This window comes from Mauremys reevesii, linkage group 13, assembly GCF_016161935.1.
Source record: "Mauremys reevesii isolate NIE-2019 linkage group 13, ASM1616193v1, whole genome shotgun sequence".
Classification (NCBI taxonomy): Eukaryota; Metazoa; Chordata; order Testudines; family Geoemydidae; genus Mauremys; species Mauremys reevesii.
This window is the reverse complement of record NC_052635.1, coordinates 48,702,283-48,719,820: the sequence shown is the minus strand read 5'-3', so window position 1 is coordinate 48,719,820 and position 17,538 is coordinate 48,702,283. Positions and strand designations below refer to the sequence as shown.

The following is a 17,538-nucleotide window of genomic DNA, read 5'->3' as shown; positions in this document are numbered from 1 at the left end:
CCCCATGGCTCCAAGACCACAGCAGCTCTGTCATTCCCTCCCCCAGGGGGCTGCGAGAGCTGCCCTCCCCCTGCAGCCACAGCAGGGAGCTAGAGCTCCTCCCGTCCTGGGTCTGGGCACTGGGGCTTCCCCCACCAGCACTTCTGCCCGGGGAGCGGGGGCTTTTCCTGTCCACCTCGCACTCCAGTTGGGGACTGCTGCTGGGAAGCAGGGGAGAGGCATGGGGGCTTTCCATGCTCCACACCTGCCCCGCTCTCTTGCCAGGCATTGGGGGGGGGGGAGAAAAGGGGAATTGACCAGGCCCATGGGCACAGGCCCCATCATGCCAATAGCTAATCTGCTACTGCCCCACTAAGGCATGGCCCTGGCCTGCAGTGGCCCTGCTTCAACCTAGACCCTGCAGCTGCTGCTTCAGGGAGGCCCCGATCTAGACCCCGCACAGGAGATATGGTGCAAGGTGACAGATGGATTTGGGCACCTCCACACAAGCTCCTCTCTGACCTAAAATGAGCCTCAAGGTCATACAGTTTAAGGTTAGTATGCAGAAACCAATCATGTAGTCTGGCCTCCTGTATACCACAGGCTACCCAGTACCACTCAGCCCCCCCTGCACCAAGCCCAAATCAACCAACAGGATGAGACCTATGGATTGCAGCCCACAGAACACTAAGCTAAAGTATGCCCTAGACAGAGAACTGGAGGGAGTGAGGCTCACCCCTGGCCAAGGCCCTTCCAAGTAGCAGGGAACTGACTTAATGATATGTGCAGGTGAGCCTAGGCGGCAACCCACTCCATGCTGCAGTGGAAGGTGACCAAGTTCTTGACCATCTGACTGGGGGAAAAATTTCTTCCCAGTCTGGAATAGGGAAATCAGACCCTCAGCAAGACTCATGAGCCAAGCACTTGGGAAAAAGAATTCTGTACCACCTCAGAGCATTGGCTCACTCTGTCCCAATATCCCAGTCTGATGTTAGGATCATTACAGATGACAGTCTCATAGGGCTCCTCTGATCAAATGACACAGCTAGGTCTGTCCCCTCTGTTGCTTTCAGCGGAGGAAAAGTGCATTTATCTGATCTTTCAGAAAGGCAAAATAACCTCCATTATGTATGCACATACACACATACACTTCCACAATGGGGAAAGCTCCCCTTAAAGCCACCATGGATTAACATAGGTTCTGGAGCATGATAATAGCTTAGCAGCAGTTTAGTGCAGACGAGAGTCCACTCTGAGGAGTTAGTTAGTTTTGCTTCCTGTGGCACTGCCCCATGCTGCTAGTCCAAGTTTCCCAGTTGAAAAGAGGCCCCTGGCAGCATGAAAAGGAAAGCAGGGTCCATCGTGATCAACTGAAGGGAAAGGGCCTGTTTAGCTTTCCCTTCTAGTATGGACATTGGTTCTACAACACCAAACAAAAATCCTCAATTAAGTGAGTTATTTGTATACAAAGATATTAAATTAACAGTTATGGTGGAAAAACAACCCTTCCATTCAGAGCTCCCAAACCACTTCCCCTTAGGACACTTCCACATTGAATACAATTGAGGAAGGCACATATTTCATGTTTATAGGGCTGAAGTTCAAAGACTGCAGCTGATAGCTGCCTCAGCAATACTTTACATGTTTTTGGTTAGAAACCACTATGGGACTATAAGCAAAAGCAGAATTTTAAGCCAAGCATGAAGGACAGGCTATGGCCCAAGACAAAATGGATAACAAATTTAATGACAAAACAAAGTCAGAACCATATTTTAACAATTAATTTGGTCTAAATACACAGCAGCAAACTGACCACTGCTAGCAGTGGTCTCAGCACAAACAGCAACATACAAACCATAAACGCATTATTGCACTTTCTTCCAGCTGCTACTTAGAGGAGAGCAGGGCACAGCCCTTAAATAGTGCACAACAGAGGATGTAGGGAGGAAGGCAACTGGACTTGCATCTCTCTGCCTCTTCAAAGCAGAAATACTTTTTCCTCTCTTTTTTTTTTTTTTTAAAGTCTTACCACAGCAAGCAATGAACAAGTTCACAAATTTAAAAACCAAGAACTAGTTTTCAGAAACCAAAGAAGTGAGTTAGGAAACTTATTTTATCACTATAACCAGGTTGAGTGTAAATACCAGGTTCAGCTGAGTTTTCAGGCCTCTGTGGCAGACAACTGGGCTAAGGAGACCATCCCACAGGGAGCATTACTGGCCTGATTTCAGCAGCCCTGAGGTTCTTGCCAAGTACATGCTAGGTGCCTGTGTAAGTGGGAATTGCCATATTATAACCACCTATAATCTTACGAAAACAAAACAAAAACCCCCATAACATGGCTAGTCTGAGAAGACACATGAGCACACAGGAAAGTCTCAAGTTTATTACCGAGATCTTCAACAGTCTTGGAAGTTAACAGTTAACCCTGAGTCTCCTGGGACTGGGAATGGGGAGAGAACCATAAGAGGCTAGGGGAGAATTAAACCATCAGCTCCCACTAACAGCTTGTTGAATCTCCAAGTTTGAATACAGAACGTCTGGCATTTCAAATCAGGAACATGTTAGTACCTGTCAGTGATCTCTCAGAGGTTGCACCTGCATCCTCCATTTCTATTTCCTCCTGCTTTACCCAAAGAAATGGCAAGTCCCCTACATTTCTGAAGGTAGAGCATTTCCCAGCCTCCTCCACTGGATCTGAGGATTTAGCCCAGATATCCACAATCATTTTGAGTGTGGAGCTGCGCTCCTCTAGCTCTTCCCCATCACACTGCATCAGGAGATTAGCAAGCTCCTTGCTGAGGGACTGGATTTTGTCATATCTTTCTTCTGCTGCTGCTGGTTGGTTACCCATTGAGGGGCCAATATCATCTAGGAGGTTATCTCCTAAGATAGAAAGGTGCTGGTACTTCTTCTGCCAACGCTTGCATACCATAGCTTCCTCCACAGCCTTCTTGTTGGCATGCAGCACAGACAGGATGTGCCTGCAGGGGAGCTGGTACCGGCAGTGGAAGTAACAGCTGCAGCTCTTGCAGTCTTTGCTGACCTGGTGTGTGTCTTCTAGTAGCTGAACCACAATATTGTCTTTCATGACATTTATGAGCTGAGTTGACTTCTGCACCACCTCCCACTCATTCAGACACAATTGGTAGCCTAGGTCTGTGCAACTCTCTCGGATTGCTGCCAGCATGGTGCCAGGGGGATTTGCAGGTTTCTGTTTGGCAAGTTGGTTGGGCGGTTCAGGACATTTGTTTTGGGGTTGTGAGGCAGCAACAGAGGTACGCTTCATGGAGGCACGGGTACGCACTTTAGGCTTTTCCACATGTTTGCTCTGATTCTCCTCTTCAACACTTGAGAAACCCTGGTTCAGGTTTTCCAGACCTTTGGTATTGAAGCAATCGGCATATTCAACAAAGTGAAGGATACTGGTCTCCAGGGACAACTGCTTGTTGAAGAGACTGGATATTTTATGAGTGATGAGATCCAGACTGTCTACATACGTGCTGCAGGAATGGAGACCCTTCTTTGCATGCATGTACCACAGCATCTCACAGGAGAACCAGTTGGCCTGAAGATAGTCGTACAACTGTTTGTCCACCAAGCGCTTTACCAGCTGAGACAAGATGTCTAGATTTGCATTGGAGGTGGAAAAAACCACCTCCATCAAAGCCAACTTCAGTTTATGCTTGAAGGAAACAGTGGCCACCGTTTCCTTTACCTTCTTCTCAAGGAATCGGACAGTGTGGTAGACAGAGAGAAGCACCTGGGTTGAGGGGAAGAGCTCCTGCATGGTGGCTTTGTGAAGGAAAGACATGTCCACAAAGACCACCTTGACCTTCTGCCACTCAGGATTGAACTCTTTGAAGACAGTTAGCATTTTGCTTACATTCTCATCAGTGTCCTCCTTCAGGACAGCAAAGTGCACCATCTTCCCTACTCGGTCCTTACTCTCCACGAGAAAGGCGTAAAGTACATGCCCTCTCTCACTCTGCACCCTATGCAGCAACAGGCTCTCAGGGAACTTGACAAACAGGCTCCTCATCTTGCTGGTCTGGAAGTTCAGTCTGTCTAGGTCCTGGTTGCTGCCCACACTAATAGAGGCCAATGAGCCCATGTCCACCCTCAGGAAGTTTTTCATGACCTCCGCAATTCTGACTAAAGCTGAAGTTGAGACACTTTCCTTCACTGCCTCAGATTGCACAGCAACCTTGTTGAGTGGAGCAGGTGATCCATTCAAAGTCATGTCAGCCATCACACACTCCTCACTGACGGTTACAGTGGCTTCTGCCTCTCTTGATTGTTGTCTACGCAGTTTTGTTGCAGGGCTGCCATCTGCCATGCAACTTGCAATTTTGGTTGTGGTTCTCATCACTAGAGAAGAGCTAGTACGGGCCAAGGAAGTTCCCCCCGGGTCTACATGGATGTGATTACTGTTCAGTTCAGTAATCACCAGCCGGTCTATTTCCTCGTTATACTGCAGGACAAAAAAAGCTGGGCACAAGCTGGGTTGTGGTTTCCTCTTCTTACTGTATTCCCGTGTCCGGACACAGCCAAACTTCACCTGGATGAACCTGGGGAAGTGGAGAGACAATGGAACAGGATGTAGTCTGATCAAACAGTACTGGTGAAGAGCTATCTCCCTCTCTGACATGCCAACACTATAGCCAAGGACTGCATGACAAGCACATACCATCATAATAGGAGATGTTAGGATGAAAAGATTTCACTGAATATGGCAAATGTTCTACACCCAGGTCAAGAGAGAAGAGGCTAAAGTGATACTTCTAATGTTTGATCACTGTCTTAGGTTGGACTGAAATCTCCGTCTCAGACACTCCCAATCCTCGGAGGTGGCAAGGTCAAAGCATATCACTGACACAATCACTTCAGGAAATTTTACTTGCTATTACACTATTCCTTTGCAGCCCAAATCACTCCTACTGTGGTCTGCTGCATCAAGAGGAGCCGATGACAAGTTACTTTAGTTCAACATAGTAAGGAAGCATTTCCTATCATGCATCAGGAATTTATGTTTAAAGAATGCAAGTTTGGAGGAATTAAGAAACTGGAGTCTGATCCTTCAGCCTTTTACTCATGTGACTAACTCCACTAACTTATACAGAAGCAGAATTGGGCCCATTACTTCAATAGGGCTGCTCAAATAAGTAAGACCTGCATAATCAGACCTTAAGTAAGGTGCAATGGAAGGCAATACTAAAATCCATTAGTGTGAAGGTGGCTGGGGAATGCGAATAGACACTAGTTAAGGCACACAACAGACAGTTCCTTGGAAAAAGAAAATTGCAAGAAATAAAAGTTAGCAAATATAGTCTCACCAATCAAGGTTAAAAAACCTGTCCTGGAAATTAAAGGTAGGCAGGGAAGGGAGAGGGGGTGAGCATAACCTCAAACAAACAGTCAGTAGGGAAAGAACCATGAACAACAAAAATGCAAGATGAGGGAATACTACCAGAGGCGCTAAGGGGAAGGTGAGAGAGTATATTATGGGAGGAGAGGGGTACTAGCCATTAGTAAAGGGTGAAGGTGTGAAAATAACATAGACTCAAAACAGGATGAGAGTCTGAAACTGGCACGTGTGGCACATGCCCAGTGAGTGCCTGCATACTGGGTATTTGCATTTAAGTTAGGCACACACAAATGTACCCATCTGACTTAAAAATCTGGCCCATGATTTTTAAGTAGGAAGTGACAAAGCCACAACTGATCACTTCAAACAGGTACAAATAACTCTCATGCCTAGTGGACAGAGCACCAGACTAGGACTCAGGAGACCTGGGTTCCATTTTTGGTTCTATCACTACCCTGCTTTTTTAATATGGAGCTATACCTATCTCCTAGAACTGGAAGGGACCTTGAAAGGTCGTTGAGTCCAGCCCCCTGCCTTCACAGCAGGACCAATTTTTGCTCCAGATTGGCCCCTCAAGGATTGAAGTCACAACCCTTGGTTTAGCAGGCAAATGCTCAAACCACTGAGCTATCCCTCCCCCCTGTGCACTAGGAATGACATCTCCTTGATCAGTGCCTCAGTTTCCCATTCTATAAAACCAGGATAGTGACATTGACCTCCTTTGTAAAGCATGTTGAGATCTACTAATAAGCACTAAAGAAGAGTTGGGTATTATTATCCCAAACACTTCTCAAAGGACCCACTTCTTCCCCGGTGAAGCACACCCATCTCTGGGATGGCCCAAGGCAGCTATTTAACTACATATGGCAACACTGCATAGCAGTTTCAGACAAAAAGTGAAAAAGAACCCCATTTCCAATGTAGACTGCAGAAGCTATTTAGTTAGGCAGCACAGACTGACTCCATGCTGGGACTTGGTCGGGCACTAAGGTTAAATATCCTATCCCTGGTAGGAGGCCAGAGGCTCTTTAATGACCACAAGTGGTCAGGAAGGATCTTGGTCTTACCTCAGGAAACAGAAGAGTAATTTCATAAGTGCCTGAGGCCCTCTTCCCTCCCACCCCCAGAGCGCAAACAGCCTTACGTGATGTCCTCGCGGATGCTGGTCCCATGTTTCCGGTTGTAAAAGCGAACAGAGACACAGTTCTTTAAGCCATAGTGGCACTTGTTCTCTTTCTTGTAAGTGTTGAAACACTCCTTGAAGTCATCATAGTTTCTAAAGCATGAACCAACGTCCATGGCTACTCAGTCCCCTGCATGTGCTCTATCGCCACTTCCAGGCTCTCTGTAGCCTTACCCTGAGTTTAAAGCTGGAATATGACTTTGATAAAAGAACTCCAGCTTCATTGCACAGTATGCCACACACCTCAACTTCTTCTGTAGGCAATGTCCTGCATGTCTCAGAACCAGGGCCTTTGTAACCCCATCTCAGATTTCTAGATTTCTACTTAGCCCCATTAGCCACCCCCTTCTTTACAGGACATCCCGAGTGGTAACTGAACTTAATCCTTTCTGCTCCCCATTCCACCCCCACAGCACCTTCACTGGGCTCCTCCTCAGCAACCCACTCCCAGCTCAGGGTAGGCCCCCAGGCTACAACTGCAATTTGACCAGCCCTGTTCCCCCCACGCCTGGAATGAGCCCAATCCCCAGCCCTGCCTAGGGAGGCAGATTAGCCCCTCTACTGCCTCCCCTCGACTAGGGCTCCAGCCTCCTGCCCTGTGGCTCACCCTGGGCACGGGACTGACCCCACCTGCCTCTATGGCTGACGCTGAAGATGGAGACGGTACGTGAGCCAGCTCAGCTCATATTAACCCAGCCACAGCCACCGCCCTCCTCAGCTAATTGGCCAATCAGAGGCTATGATCCTGGATTGACAGCAGCCTCACCAATCAACACACAATTTGGGAATCACGTGAATAGTGACTGACAATTGAGCAGTCCAATAAGATCGCACATCCCGCCCCCATATCTTAGGAGGGTACTTCCTGCTTCTTCGAGAAGATACCGGATGTACAGGATGATGGGTAGGTCCTACAGCCAATCAGCGTGTGTGTTGATGTTAACGCCTATAGTAGCCCGCGTTAGCGGTCGTTTCCGGTCTGTAGGGAGGCCGTTAGTGGGTAGACTTCGCGTCACGTGACTAAAGAAGATGGCGGCCTCCACGAGCGCCGGCGGCTTCCGGGTTGTAGCGGCGGGGGCCGGAGCCGAGTCTCCCGGGAGCGGGGACGTGCCCGAGGGGGAGCAGCCGGCGCCCCCCGGCGACCTGCGCAGCGTCCTGGTCACCAGCGTCCTCAGCCTGGAGCCCCTGGACCTGGATCTGTTCAGGTGCCGGGCGGCCGCGCTCCGCGGAGCCCCCTGCCCGTCGGCAGCCCGCGGGCCGGGGCTCCCCTCTGCAGCCCCGCGGGGACCCGGCCGTGGGGAGCGGGAGCCGCTTGGAGTCTCACCCGTGGCTCCCCGCCCGCCCTGCGCGCTAGTTAGCGAGGGGCGGGATCCCCGCGCCCCTTCCTGCCCCGGGTGAAACGGCAGGTCAGTGGCCCCGGCCCAGAGGCGCTCAGCGCAGCCCCGAGCCAGGGAGTGATGCCGTGGGCCCAGCGTCCCCGGGGCTGACCCGCCTCATTCCTCTTCCTGCAGGGGGAGGCACTACTGGGTCCCCGTCACACGGAGGCTGTTCGGCGGGCAGATAGTGGGCCAGGCTCTGGTGGCAGCTGCCAAGGCCGTGAGTGAGGACGTCCATGCCCACTCCCTGCACTGTTACTTTGTGCGAGCAGGTAAACGTGCCGTCAGGAAATCCAACCCCCCCTTCGCTGGGGGGAGCTGGTGCTGGTCCAGGTACAAGGGGCATTTCTTTGATCTTGAGTGTGCTATCCTAGCACGAAGAGCGACATGCAGGGAGTGGGATACAGTAACGCCTCACTTAACATCAGCCCGGTTCATGTTGTTTCCTTGTCGCTGACCTATTAGGGAACATGCTCATTTAAAGTTGCGCAATGCTCCTTTATAACGTTGTTTGGCAGCCACCTGCTTTGCCCACTGCTTGCAGGAAGAGCAGCCTGTTGGAGCTAATGGTGGGGGCTTGGAACCACGGTGGGTGGGTGGGCAGCCCCCCTATTAGCTACCCTAAGTACCCTGTGCAGCAGCTGCCCAGCAGGCTATCAATTGTTGGGCCTCCCCACACTGTCCCTCCTCCCACTGCCATGTGCTGCTTCTGCCCTCTGCCTTGGAGCGGCTCCTGGGAGCCTCTTCCTTGCTGTGCAGCTGGCGGGGGGCAGGGAAGAGGGGTGCTGATGTCAGGGTGTCACCCTCCTGCCATTCCTGTACCCCATCTCCACAGAGCAGGTGGGAGGGGGGACACAACAGGGCTCAGGACAGAGGGAGCTTGCTGGCAGCAGCTGCTGTCTCCACTTGCTGATCTACTTAAAAAGGTAATGTACTTACAGTGGGGTCAGCATACTTAAAGGGGCAACACACATCTCTCTTTCTCTGTCTCTCTCACACACACACACACACACACACACTCACTTACACTGTGTGTCTCTCTCTTTCTCCCCCACCCCCCAGCACTTTGGAAAGTGGAGGGAGTGGTGCTATCCCATGGGATAGCATGGGTTCTTCATCACTGTTCAGTTTCCGCAGGGAATATTTGCAGCCACTGCCATGCATCTACTGTGTCTCCTCCCTCCATTTGTGCTGCCTTGTAGAGTGTGAGGCTACATTAACGTGTTAACCCTTGAGGGCTCAGCCAAGTGCTAGTTCATCATTTAGCAGTAAGGCATTCCCTGAGAAATATCCCCCACTCTTCCACCCTCTGATTCCACGACCTCAACCAAGCTTCACAATCTATCATTGCTGTGTACAGTATTCAATTGTTTGTTTAAAACTCCATGTGTGTGTATTTATATTTGTCTGGCAAAAAAAATTTCCCTGGAACCTAACCCCCCCTATTTACATTAATTCTTATGGAGAAATTGGACTAGCTTAACATTGTTTTGCTTAAAATCACATTTTTCAGGAACATAACTACAACGTTAGGCGAGGAGTTACTGTATGTAGCTGTAGAAACAAGACACTTTGCTCCAGGTCAGAGGATGAGAGAACTACCACCACATGACATAATAGTCATGTCACTTAAGAAAGGATTGGAAGGTGCTCCAATACTGCGGTGACAAGCACTGAATAAGAATTTACATAGAATAGAAGGTTGCCTGGCTAATCTGCCAAGGATGCTCCAGCCAACACTTCACCCAGAGTCTCTGTAGTGTGGTGGGGAGGATGTTGAGGTCTATAGTAGGAGCTGGTGGAGTCCCCTGGCTGTTCCCATCACGGTGCAGTGCCCAACTTTTGCTGGGGTAAAGTGAGGGAGCTTCTCTTGCTGGTCCATGCAGAGTAAGCTGAGGTATGATGCATGATCTTCAGAGCCATCCAGATCTGGGGGCCTTCACTGGCTGGAGGAACAGCACCTGTCTGTGGTGGATTTAGGATTTTATATTGCAAATCACTTTGCTGCCTTGTTTTACACAGCTGTAAAATGGGTAAAGTGCCTGAGCTCAGGGGTGGTGGGAATTAGTGCACTGCTCTGTGTGTTAGTCACCCAGCAAAACCAGTCCCCTTCAGGGACAGCGAGCCTGAAGCAGACATTGCTGCCTCTGTAGAAGCAGCAGTAAAGAGTCCTCATGGGAACACCTTAGGAAACTGCTTCTCACTGAGGGATCCTTGGGTAGGAAACTCACCTGAGGAGGCATCAGCCTGGTAGCTTTCAAGGCAGCTCTGGATTAGAGTCCTGATCTTAATGCAGATGATGGGGGCCAGGCAGAAGGTCCCTTCTGTAAATGTTAATCCCCTTCAAACTGCAGCTGTTAGGGCTTAGGTGCTTGGCTGCCCTTGGGTAGCCAGGTCAGAGATGTTGCTCCATGTCACACAGCCTTTCCCTGTTCCAGGGGATCCCACGGTGCCAGTTCTATACCAGGTGGAGCGCACACGCACAGGGAAGAGCTTCTCTGTTCGCTCAGTGAAGGCAATTCAGCATGGGAAGCCAATCCTCATCTGCCAGGCCTCCTTCCAGCAGAGCCAGGAGAGCCCCGTTCAGCACCAGTTCACCATGCCTACTGTGCCGCCTCCGGAGGAGCTGCTGACTCAAGAAGAGCTAATTCAGAAATACCTGCAGTGAGTGAATGGAGAGGAAGCAGGGCAGCAGTTTCTGCCCTCATGTGCGTGTGCTGGGGAATGGTTGGGGAGAGGCAGCTCTCTCAGCCTGCTAAGCAGACTCAGCCCCGAGGGAGGGGTCCAGCAGCAGCAGAGGAGAGCGACTGTGATGGTCTGGCAATGGGAAGCTCCCTGAGAGCTCTGTCAGAGCACCTCCATCCTGGGGCTGTGAGCTGACGCTACTGCAGCTGGTGTGGGGATTCCCTGCCAAAGCAGCTTGGCCAGCTGGGCTGCCCTTGTAAGAAATCTAGTACTAGTGTCGTTGTGTTTGTTTTCTCAAGGGATCCCAACTTGGTGGAGAAACACAGGCTGGGACTCAACAAGATTCTGGCCCAGGAGGTGCCAGTTGAGATCAAGCCTGTGAACCCACCAGAGATACTCTGCCAGCTGCCTCAGGAGCCCAAGCAGCTGTTCTGGGTTCGGGCACGAGGCTATATTGGTAAGTCCTGTGTCAAGGATTAAGTAACTGCTTCCAGCATGCACCCCCAGGGCATTCCCCATGACCTACTCCAGGCTCCCAGCAAGACAGGGTTGCCTAGTAGATGAGCAGGGAATGGCAGCTAAGAATTCCTAGGGTCTATGCCCAGCTCTGCCACTGACTCATTCTGTGGCCGTGAGCAAGTTCTAGTCAACACTTACCAGTGTCCCCCTTTGGAACTTGGGAATAATGATGCTGGATTTCATCCTAAGGGCCAAGTGCCGCAATGCAATTGGTAACTGACACTGCCTTGGGGTGGCCAGAGCAGTGCCCCTTGGCGGAGGCCTGAAGCCCTTTGGCCACACGTCCAAGATGTAGGTGTGGAGTTTTACAGAGAAGCCTACTCCTGGGGGAATTCTGCACCACTGCGCATGTGCAGAATTTATGTCCCCTGCAGATTTCTTTGCTTCCCCGCAGAAAAATGACTCTGATGGGGAAGCCACAAGAGTGGTCATGTGACTCTCCCCAGCAGTATGTTTCAAGTGTCCAGGTAAGTCACTGTAGGGCAGAGGGTGGGCTCAGGAAAGACCCAGCTGGTGGGCTCAGGAAAGACCCAGCTGGTGGGCTCAGCTACTAGTCCTGGCTGGGGAGAACGGGACTTCCTCTTCCTCTGCACAGCATCCGGGGTTGGGTCAGACCCACTCCCAGATTTCTCCCCCAGCTGTAAGAAGCTCTGCAAACCCCCCCCCCCACTGCTTCCTGCACCCCTTGCTTCTCAGCTGTAGGGGGAGGGATCCCTGTACAGGTAGCAGCTCCCTCATCCACCCAACCCCCATGCATCTAGAAACCCTCATAGCCAGACCCTCCTGATGAGCCCCACTCCCCCTGCACCTGGACCACCCTGACAAGCCACCCGGATTCCCACCCCAGTAAGCCCCAACCAGTTTCACCTGGATCCCCACTGCACTGAGCCCTACTCCCCCAGCACCTGGACCCCCCCCCCCCGACTCCTCCCACACCAACCCCCCTGTTGAGCTCTATCACCCCCACATCTAGACCCATCCCGGCTGAGCCCCAACTACCATCACCTGGACCCTCCTGCAGAGTCCCATTGCCATTGCATTCAAAACCCCGCAACAAGCCCCTGTGCATCCAGATCCCCTCTGCGTTCAGATCCCGCACCGAGCCTCCCGCACCGAGATTGCCCCACACCGAACCCTCTCAATCCACACCTGGATCCCCCCTCACTAAATCCCTCCATCTGCCTTGCTGAGCCTGGCATGGAGGGGCAGGGCTGGTCCTTGCGGTGTGTCTGGATTGGGTGCAACCTCACTGCTGAGTCCCTGTTCCAGGGGGGAGCGGCCAGTGATCTCCCACCTCTCGCTCCCAAGCCTGTGGGCACAACCATGTGCACAGCCCCACCGTCTCCCTAACCCAGGATAGGCCAACAGTTCAGGGTGCAGCAGGGACTTGCCTTTAGCAGCTGCTGGCTCAGTCACGGTGTTCTTCAGCTCAGTGGCCAGGTATAGTGCGGCATCGGAGGGGGGATTGGCCCACGGTCCTCAGGGGAGCTGAGCCCTCAGCAGCTCCACAGACGTGTCCCCCAGGCACCCGCTCTGCAAGGATGAACCTGGCATGACAGGGCTCATCTCTGAACTCTAAGGCTGTGGTTCTGGTTGCCTGGCAGGAGAGTGCGATATGAAGCTGCACTGCTGCGTGGCTGCCTACATCTCCGACTATGCCTTCCTGGGCACAGCTCTGCTCCCGCACCGGCAGCATCCTGTCAAGTTCATGGTGTCCCTCGACCACTCCATGTGGTTCCACGCCCCCTTCCGAGCTGACCACTGGATGCTGTACGAGTGTGAGAGCCCCTGGGCCGGTAAGTCCTCCCCCTGCTGCAGGGGCTGGGGAGCTGCTGGGCCACAGGGTAATGATGCTCTCTCTCCCCCGGGCAGGTGGGTGCCGAGGGCTGGTGCATGGGCGGCTGTGGCGCAGGGATGGAGTCCTGGCTGTCACCTGCGCACAGGAAGGAGTCATCAGAGTGAAGCAGAGCCCAGCTGAGAGCAAACTGTAGCTGGACAAGTCAGCAGCAGCCACATTCCCACCCTGCTCTGGGGGTGCAGAGCTGGGCCCCTGCACAGAGATGGGTGTGACCAGGCTCTGGGCCAGGAGTGGAGAGAAGCCTCAAGCCAGCAGGATCTGCTGCTGGGAGCCTCAGCACAGCCTGTGACCGCTGCAGGCTGCACCGTAGGGACCACGCAGTCACACGCAAGCCACGGGAATAGCAGTTTTATTGGCTGTTAGTTACAGAGTGTCCTGTCAGATGCTGTCCTCAGCCTCCCCCACCTACCTCTAATAAAGCCTCCATGGCCCACCAAGACTCAGTCCCAGCCTCCATGGCTTTTATACCTCTGCTCTGCAGCAGCGTCCTGCTGTGGCTACGACCTACTCAGAAGGGATCCCCAGTGGGATCGGAGGAGGGTGGAGACCCAGAGGGGCTCTGAGGAGAGCCAAGCGGGCTGGGGCTCAGGCTGCGCCAGGGAAGAAAGCTGCTGCAGAGCCCTTGCAGCTTCCCTTTCTCAGTTCTCCCGCCCCGCCCGCAGCTCCTGCTCTCCCCGCAGGCCCAGGAGGGGCAGGCTTTGAGAGGCCCCAGGGGAGTCCCAGAAGCCTAGCACTGCAAGGCCTGGCAGAGGTGGAGGGGGAGAAGGACTGACAGTCTCCTCATCTCAGAGGAAGCACAAGGCATGGGGGCAGGGGCGGTCTGGGAATCTCTCCTCCCAGCCCCCACTGCTGCCCTGGCCCCTAGGGTTGTTGCTGGAAGGCTTGAGAGCTGTCTCTTTGCCGTGGGGCTGGGGAGGGCTAATCTGAACATGCTCTGGGGAGTCTCAGCCCCTTTTCCTACCAAGTCTTAAGAATTGTTAAAAGTTCCCAAGGAGAGCCCCAGACTCTGCCTGGAGCCAGCGAATCCCATTAGTACAGTATCAGTACGGCCCGGCTAGTTCCAGCGGCTCCCTCCCCTAAGGGCAGAGGGGAGTCAGCCTGGATCCAGGGAGGCTGCGCGCCCGGCACTGGGGGACGAGCCGTTTCCAAGAGAACAGGTCGGCGGTGCAGAGACCAGCTCCCAGGACAGGCAGGTGCTGGGCCAGTCCAGGGCTGCACCCCACCCCTCCGCCAGCGTCCCGCTCTCCCCCTGCGCCTTCCAGACACAGCCCTGCCACTGCACACTGAGCCCAACCTGCAGCTCCCCCTCTACCACCCTAGGCCGAGGCTCAAGACACACCCCAGCCCTGGTCTACAGCTGCTGCTGCTGCTCTTCCAGTCCCAATGCACAGTGCAGTCTCCTTCCTCGAGCCCCATGCTGCTCCATCCCCCCACAGCCTGGGCACTCACTCCAAAACCTCCTTGATCAAGAACTCCTTCAGGGTGGGCTGCTGCTGCAGAGCCACCCCTGCCCCGAGCAGCCCCTGCAGCCTGGCCTCCGACTGGCGCTTGTCTTTCCCCACCTTCCAGGACAGGTGGACATGGGCCTGAAGGAAGGGCTCCAGCAAGGGGTGGCTGTCTTGGGCCTCCAGGAGCTGCAGAGCCTGCTGGCAGTAGCGATGAGCCTCACTCAGCTCGTCCAGCTCCTGGTGGCAAACCACCAGGCCGGCCAGCGTGAGGAGGAAGCGGCCCGAGTTGCAGACGCCCAGCCTGTCCTGGAGCCGGTAGGCGTTGCTCCAGGTGGCCAGGGCCTCGCGGTACATGCCGGTGCAGGTGAGGCGCTGGGCTGCCTGCAGGTCGCGCAGGAAGAAGAACTCCAGGAAGTCGGAGGAGCGGCGGATCTCGGTGATGGAGTGCAGGTGGGACAGGAACTGCTCAAAGGCCCGGCTCCGCTTGGCGATGGTTTCTGCCGTGAAGTTCCTGCGCAGCCTCTTCCTGGGGAAGGAGACGCCCGCCATGTCGCAGCCAAACTGGTGGCGCAGGCGCCGGTTCAGTCTCTCAAAGTCCGAGTAGCGCCGGGCAATGGCAGCAGGGGCCTTGTCAAACTGGCCGGAGCGGATCAGGTAGATGGTGTAGAGCTGTGGGGAGAGCAGAGCTGTGAGGGTGCGCAGGCTCTCCCTGCCCCCGCCCAAGGGAGGGGAACGCTGGGGGCAGCAGCTCAGCGAACTGACCACGCCCGTGTGCACATGCTGGGGAAGGGGACAGGCAGCTGGTGGCTCTGCCTGGGGGCAGGGAAGGCGGAGGAGAGCAGGCTGGGGAACAGCAGCAATAGTTACCTGAGGCTCGTCTGAGCCACCAGCGCCATCAGAGCAGCACGGGGAGAGAGAGACAAGAATCAGCTCCAGCCCCCCTGCCCGCCCTGCCCTCCCTCTCCACCCCTGGGGGCAGCACACTCCCAAGGGTCTTGGGACCCAAGCACTTTTCCAGTTGTGGGAGGAGCAGGGGGCATCCAGCGCCCTGCAGGATTGGGCAGCCTGTACCCTGTCACCCCCTTCAGAGTCCCAGCCTGGCCCCCTGGCAGGTGTCACTCACCACATATTTGGAGGAGCGCTCACTGACGACGCTGGCGCTGGTGACCTCGAAGAGCAGCCGCTGGGGAACGAGGCTGCTGCGCGATCTCCTCCAGAAGTCCTGGAGCTGGCGTGTCAGTAGGTTACTGCCCTGGCGCTCAGCTGGAGCAGGGCTCGGATCTGCACCGGAGACAAGCCAAGCACTCACCCTGCAGGCCAGCCACACTGGTTAAGGGAGGGAGAGAACTCGCCGCCCAGGGCCCAGGCTCCCCTCCTGCAGAGAGAGGCCTGGGGAGTGCAGGGCCCCCTGTCTGGTGCAGGCACGTGCAGTCCGTTGGCACTGGCCCCTCATGCCAGCCCACGTCACATATGGGTCACATTGGTGCTTTCTCCCATGCTGCCCTCACCCTTCGGCGCCGCCCCTCCCTTCCCAGGCACATTGCTGTGAGGCCTACAACCAACCTGAGCCCACTGCCCATCAGGCTGGCCTGTGTCTCTCACTGGTTCCTTGTTCTCCCCTGTCAGCTGGTGTCTCCTCTTGAAGCTCCTTGGGGCTGCCTTTACCTTGGGTTTGTACAGCACCTAGCACCAGGGGGCCATGGCTGGGCCTTGCTGGCACTACTAGAATAAGAGAGCCTCCAGCCCCACCCCAGCAGAAAAGGATCTTGGCTGGGCCAGCACCCCCACCCCAGTAAACGGGACCCTGGCACCTGCCTCCATTCTCCATGGCTCCAGGGTTCTTGGGCAGCCCCAGCTCACACAGATCCCCCAGCTCCTGGCTAGCGGCATCATCCTCATTCTCCTCTGCCTCCTCCTCCTCCTCCTCATTACTGGTGAAGCTCAGGGTGCCGCTAAGCCGTGTGGACAGCCCGTCAGTGTCATCCTCCAGTTCGGAGCTCTCTGGGAATTCCTCCGCCTCTGAGCCGCCTCCGCCCTGCCCCTCCCGGTCACCCTCGCCCTCTCCAGCCAGGGCGTGCCGCAGGCGGTGCAGGAGGCGGGAGGCCATTGGGCTCGGCTCAGCAGCTGCAGGAGGAGAGGCCGGTCAGGAAGGGGGGCAAGGAACCTGGGCGGAGCGTGGCTTTGCACAGCGAGCAGGTGCTGTGTGGGAGCAGGCGCTTGCACCCAGAGGGGGGCAGGGAGAAGGGAAACACCAGGGTGAGCAGTCAGAGCTGGGGGCGGGGAGCAGTTCTGCCCCTGCCACAGTCCAGGGAGACCCGGGGGGGGGGCATAGGCTGAGCGATGGGGGGGGGGGGGTCAAGGCTGAGGCCAGGGTTCAGGAGAGGGCCAGGGCCAGTCAGGAGCTTCCCAATCAGCTGCTCCAAGTGCTTTGTGGTTCTCGCTACAGACTTGCAGGGAAATGAGGCCCCAGGACACAGGCTGCCCCCAGTCTCAGCGGGGTCGCTGCTCCCTCTGCTCGCCTCGCGGGGGCTGCTAGGTCAGCCCCCCATGGAGGGAGCGGGGTAACTGGGGGCCAATGGAGAGGGGCAGGGGTCAACTGGAGCCGGCAGAGGCGTTTGGGGGTCAGTGGGGCCGGGCAGCTAGGGGGCTAATGGGGCGGGGTAGCTGGGGGCATCAATGGGGAGGGGGTGGTGGCAGCAGCTGGGAGCTTGGGGGTCAGTGCGGGGCGGGCTGCCCGCGGGAGCGCAGCCCGCACTGTCCCGGAGCCGCTCCCCGGCCGCCCGAGCTGCTCACCGGGGCCGCGGTCCAGGCTGCGATGGCCGCTCAGCCGCGGCTGCTCCTTGGATCCTCCCTGCCGCAGCTCCGCCTCCGCCCGGGAACCCGGATCCTGCCCAGCCCGGGGCTGGCTGATCCCGACAGGGCTCCCTTTTGTGCACGGTGCCTCGTCTAGATCCGCCTCCGCCCAATCCGGAGTTAATCCTGAGCCACACAGCAGCGCCCAGCCAATCCGGATCCATCCCTCTCTCCCACTCTGGATGTCCCGGAACCCCGTGCGCAGAGCACCCAACCGCAACAGCCTTCTCCTCCCCTGCCCGCGACCATCCCGCCAATCCAGAGTCAAT

General features: G+C 55.2%; 3 protein-coding genes across 3 annotated transcripts; 1 reads left to right on the top strand and 2 right to left on the bottom strand.

The window, feature by feature from the left end:
• Positions 1-978: 978 nt before the first annotated feature.
• Positions 979-7,250, bottom strand: ZSWIM3 (zinc finger SWIM-type containing 3). Its single transcript, XM_039497239.1, has 2 exons — positions 6,492-7,250; positions 979-4,550 (listed from the first exon to the last, which is right to left on the bottom strand). The coding sequence occupies exons 1-2, from the start codon at positions 6,644-6,646 to the stop codon at positions 2,528-2,530; spliced, it is 2,178 nt and encodes a 725-aa protein (XP_039353173.1). The 5' UTR covers positions 6,647-7,250; the 3' UTR covers positions 979-2,527.
• A 268-nt stretch (positions 7,251-7,518) lies between these two features.
• ACOT8 (acyl-CoA thioesterase 8) lies at positions 7,519-13,411 on the top strand. The gene is made up of 6 exons (XM_039497245.1): positions 7,519-7,735; positions 8,042-8,178; positions 10,345-10,570; positions 10,891-11,048; positions 12,715-12,906; positions 12,983-13,411. The coding sequence occupies exons 1-6, from the start codon at positions 7,560-7,562 to the stop codon at positions 13,099-13,101; spliced, it is 1,008 nt and encodes a 335-aa protein (XP_039353179.1). The 5' UTR covers positions 7,519-7,559; the 3' UTR covers positions 13,102-13,411.
• SNX21 (sorting nexin family member 21) lies at positions 13,302-17,366 on the bottom strand. Its single transcript, XM_039497244.1, has 4 exons — positions 17,210-17,366; positions 16,232-16,540; positions 15,540-15,697; positions 13,302-15,085 (listed from the first exon to the last, which is right to left on the bottom strand). Exons 2-4 carry the CDS (start codon positions 16,521-16,523, stop codon positions 14,414-14,416), a joined length of 1,122 nt encoding a protein of 373 aa, XP_039353178.1. The 5' UTR covers positions 16,524-16,540; positions 17,210-17,366; the 3' UTR covers positions 13,302-14,413.
• Positions 17,367-17,538: the final 172 nt, after the last annotated feature.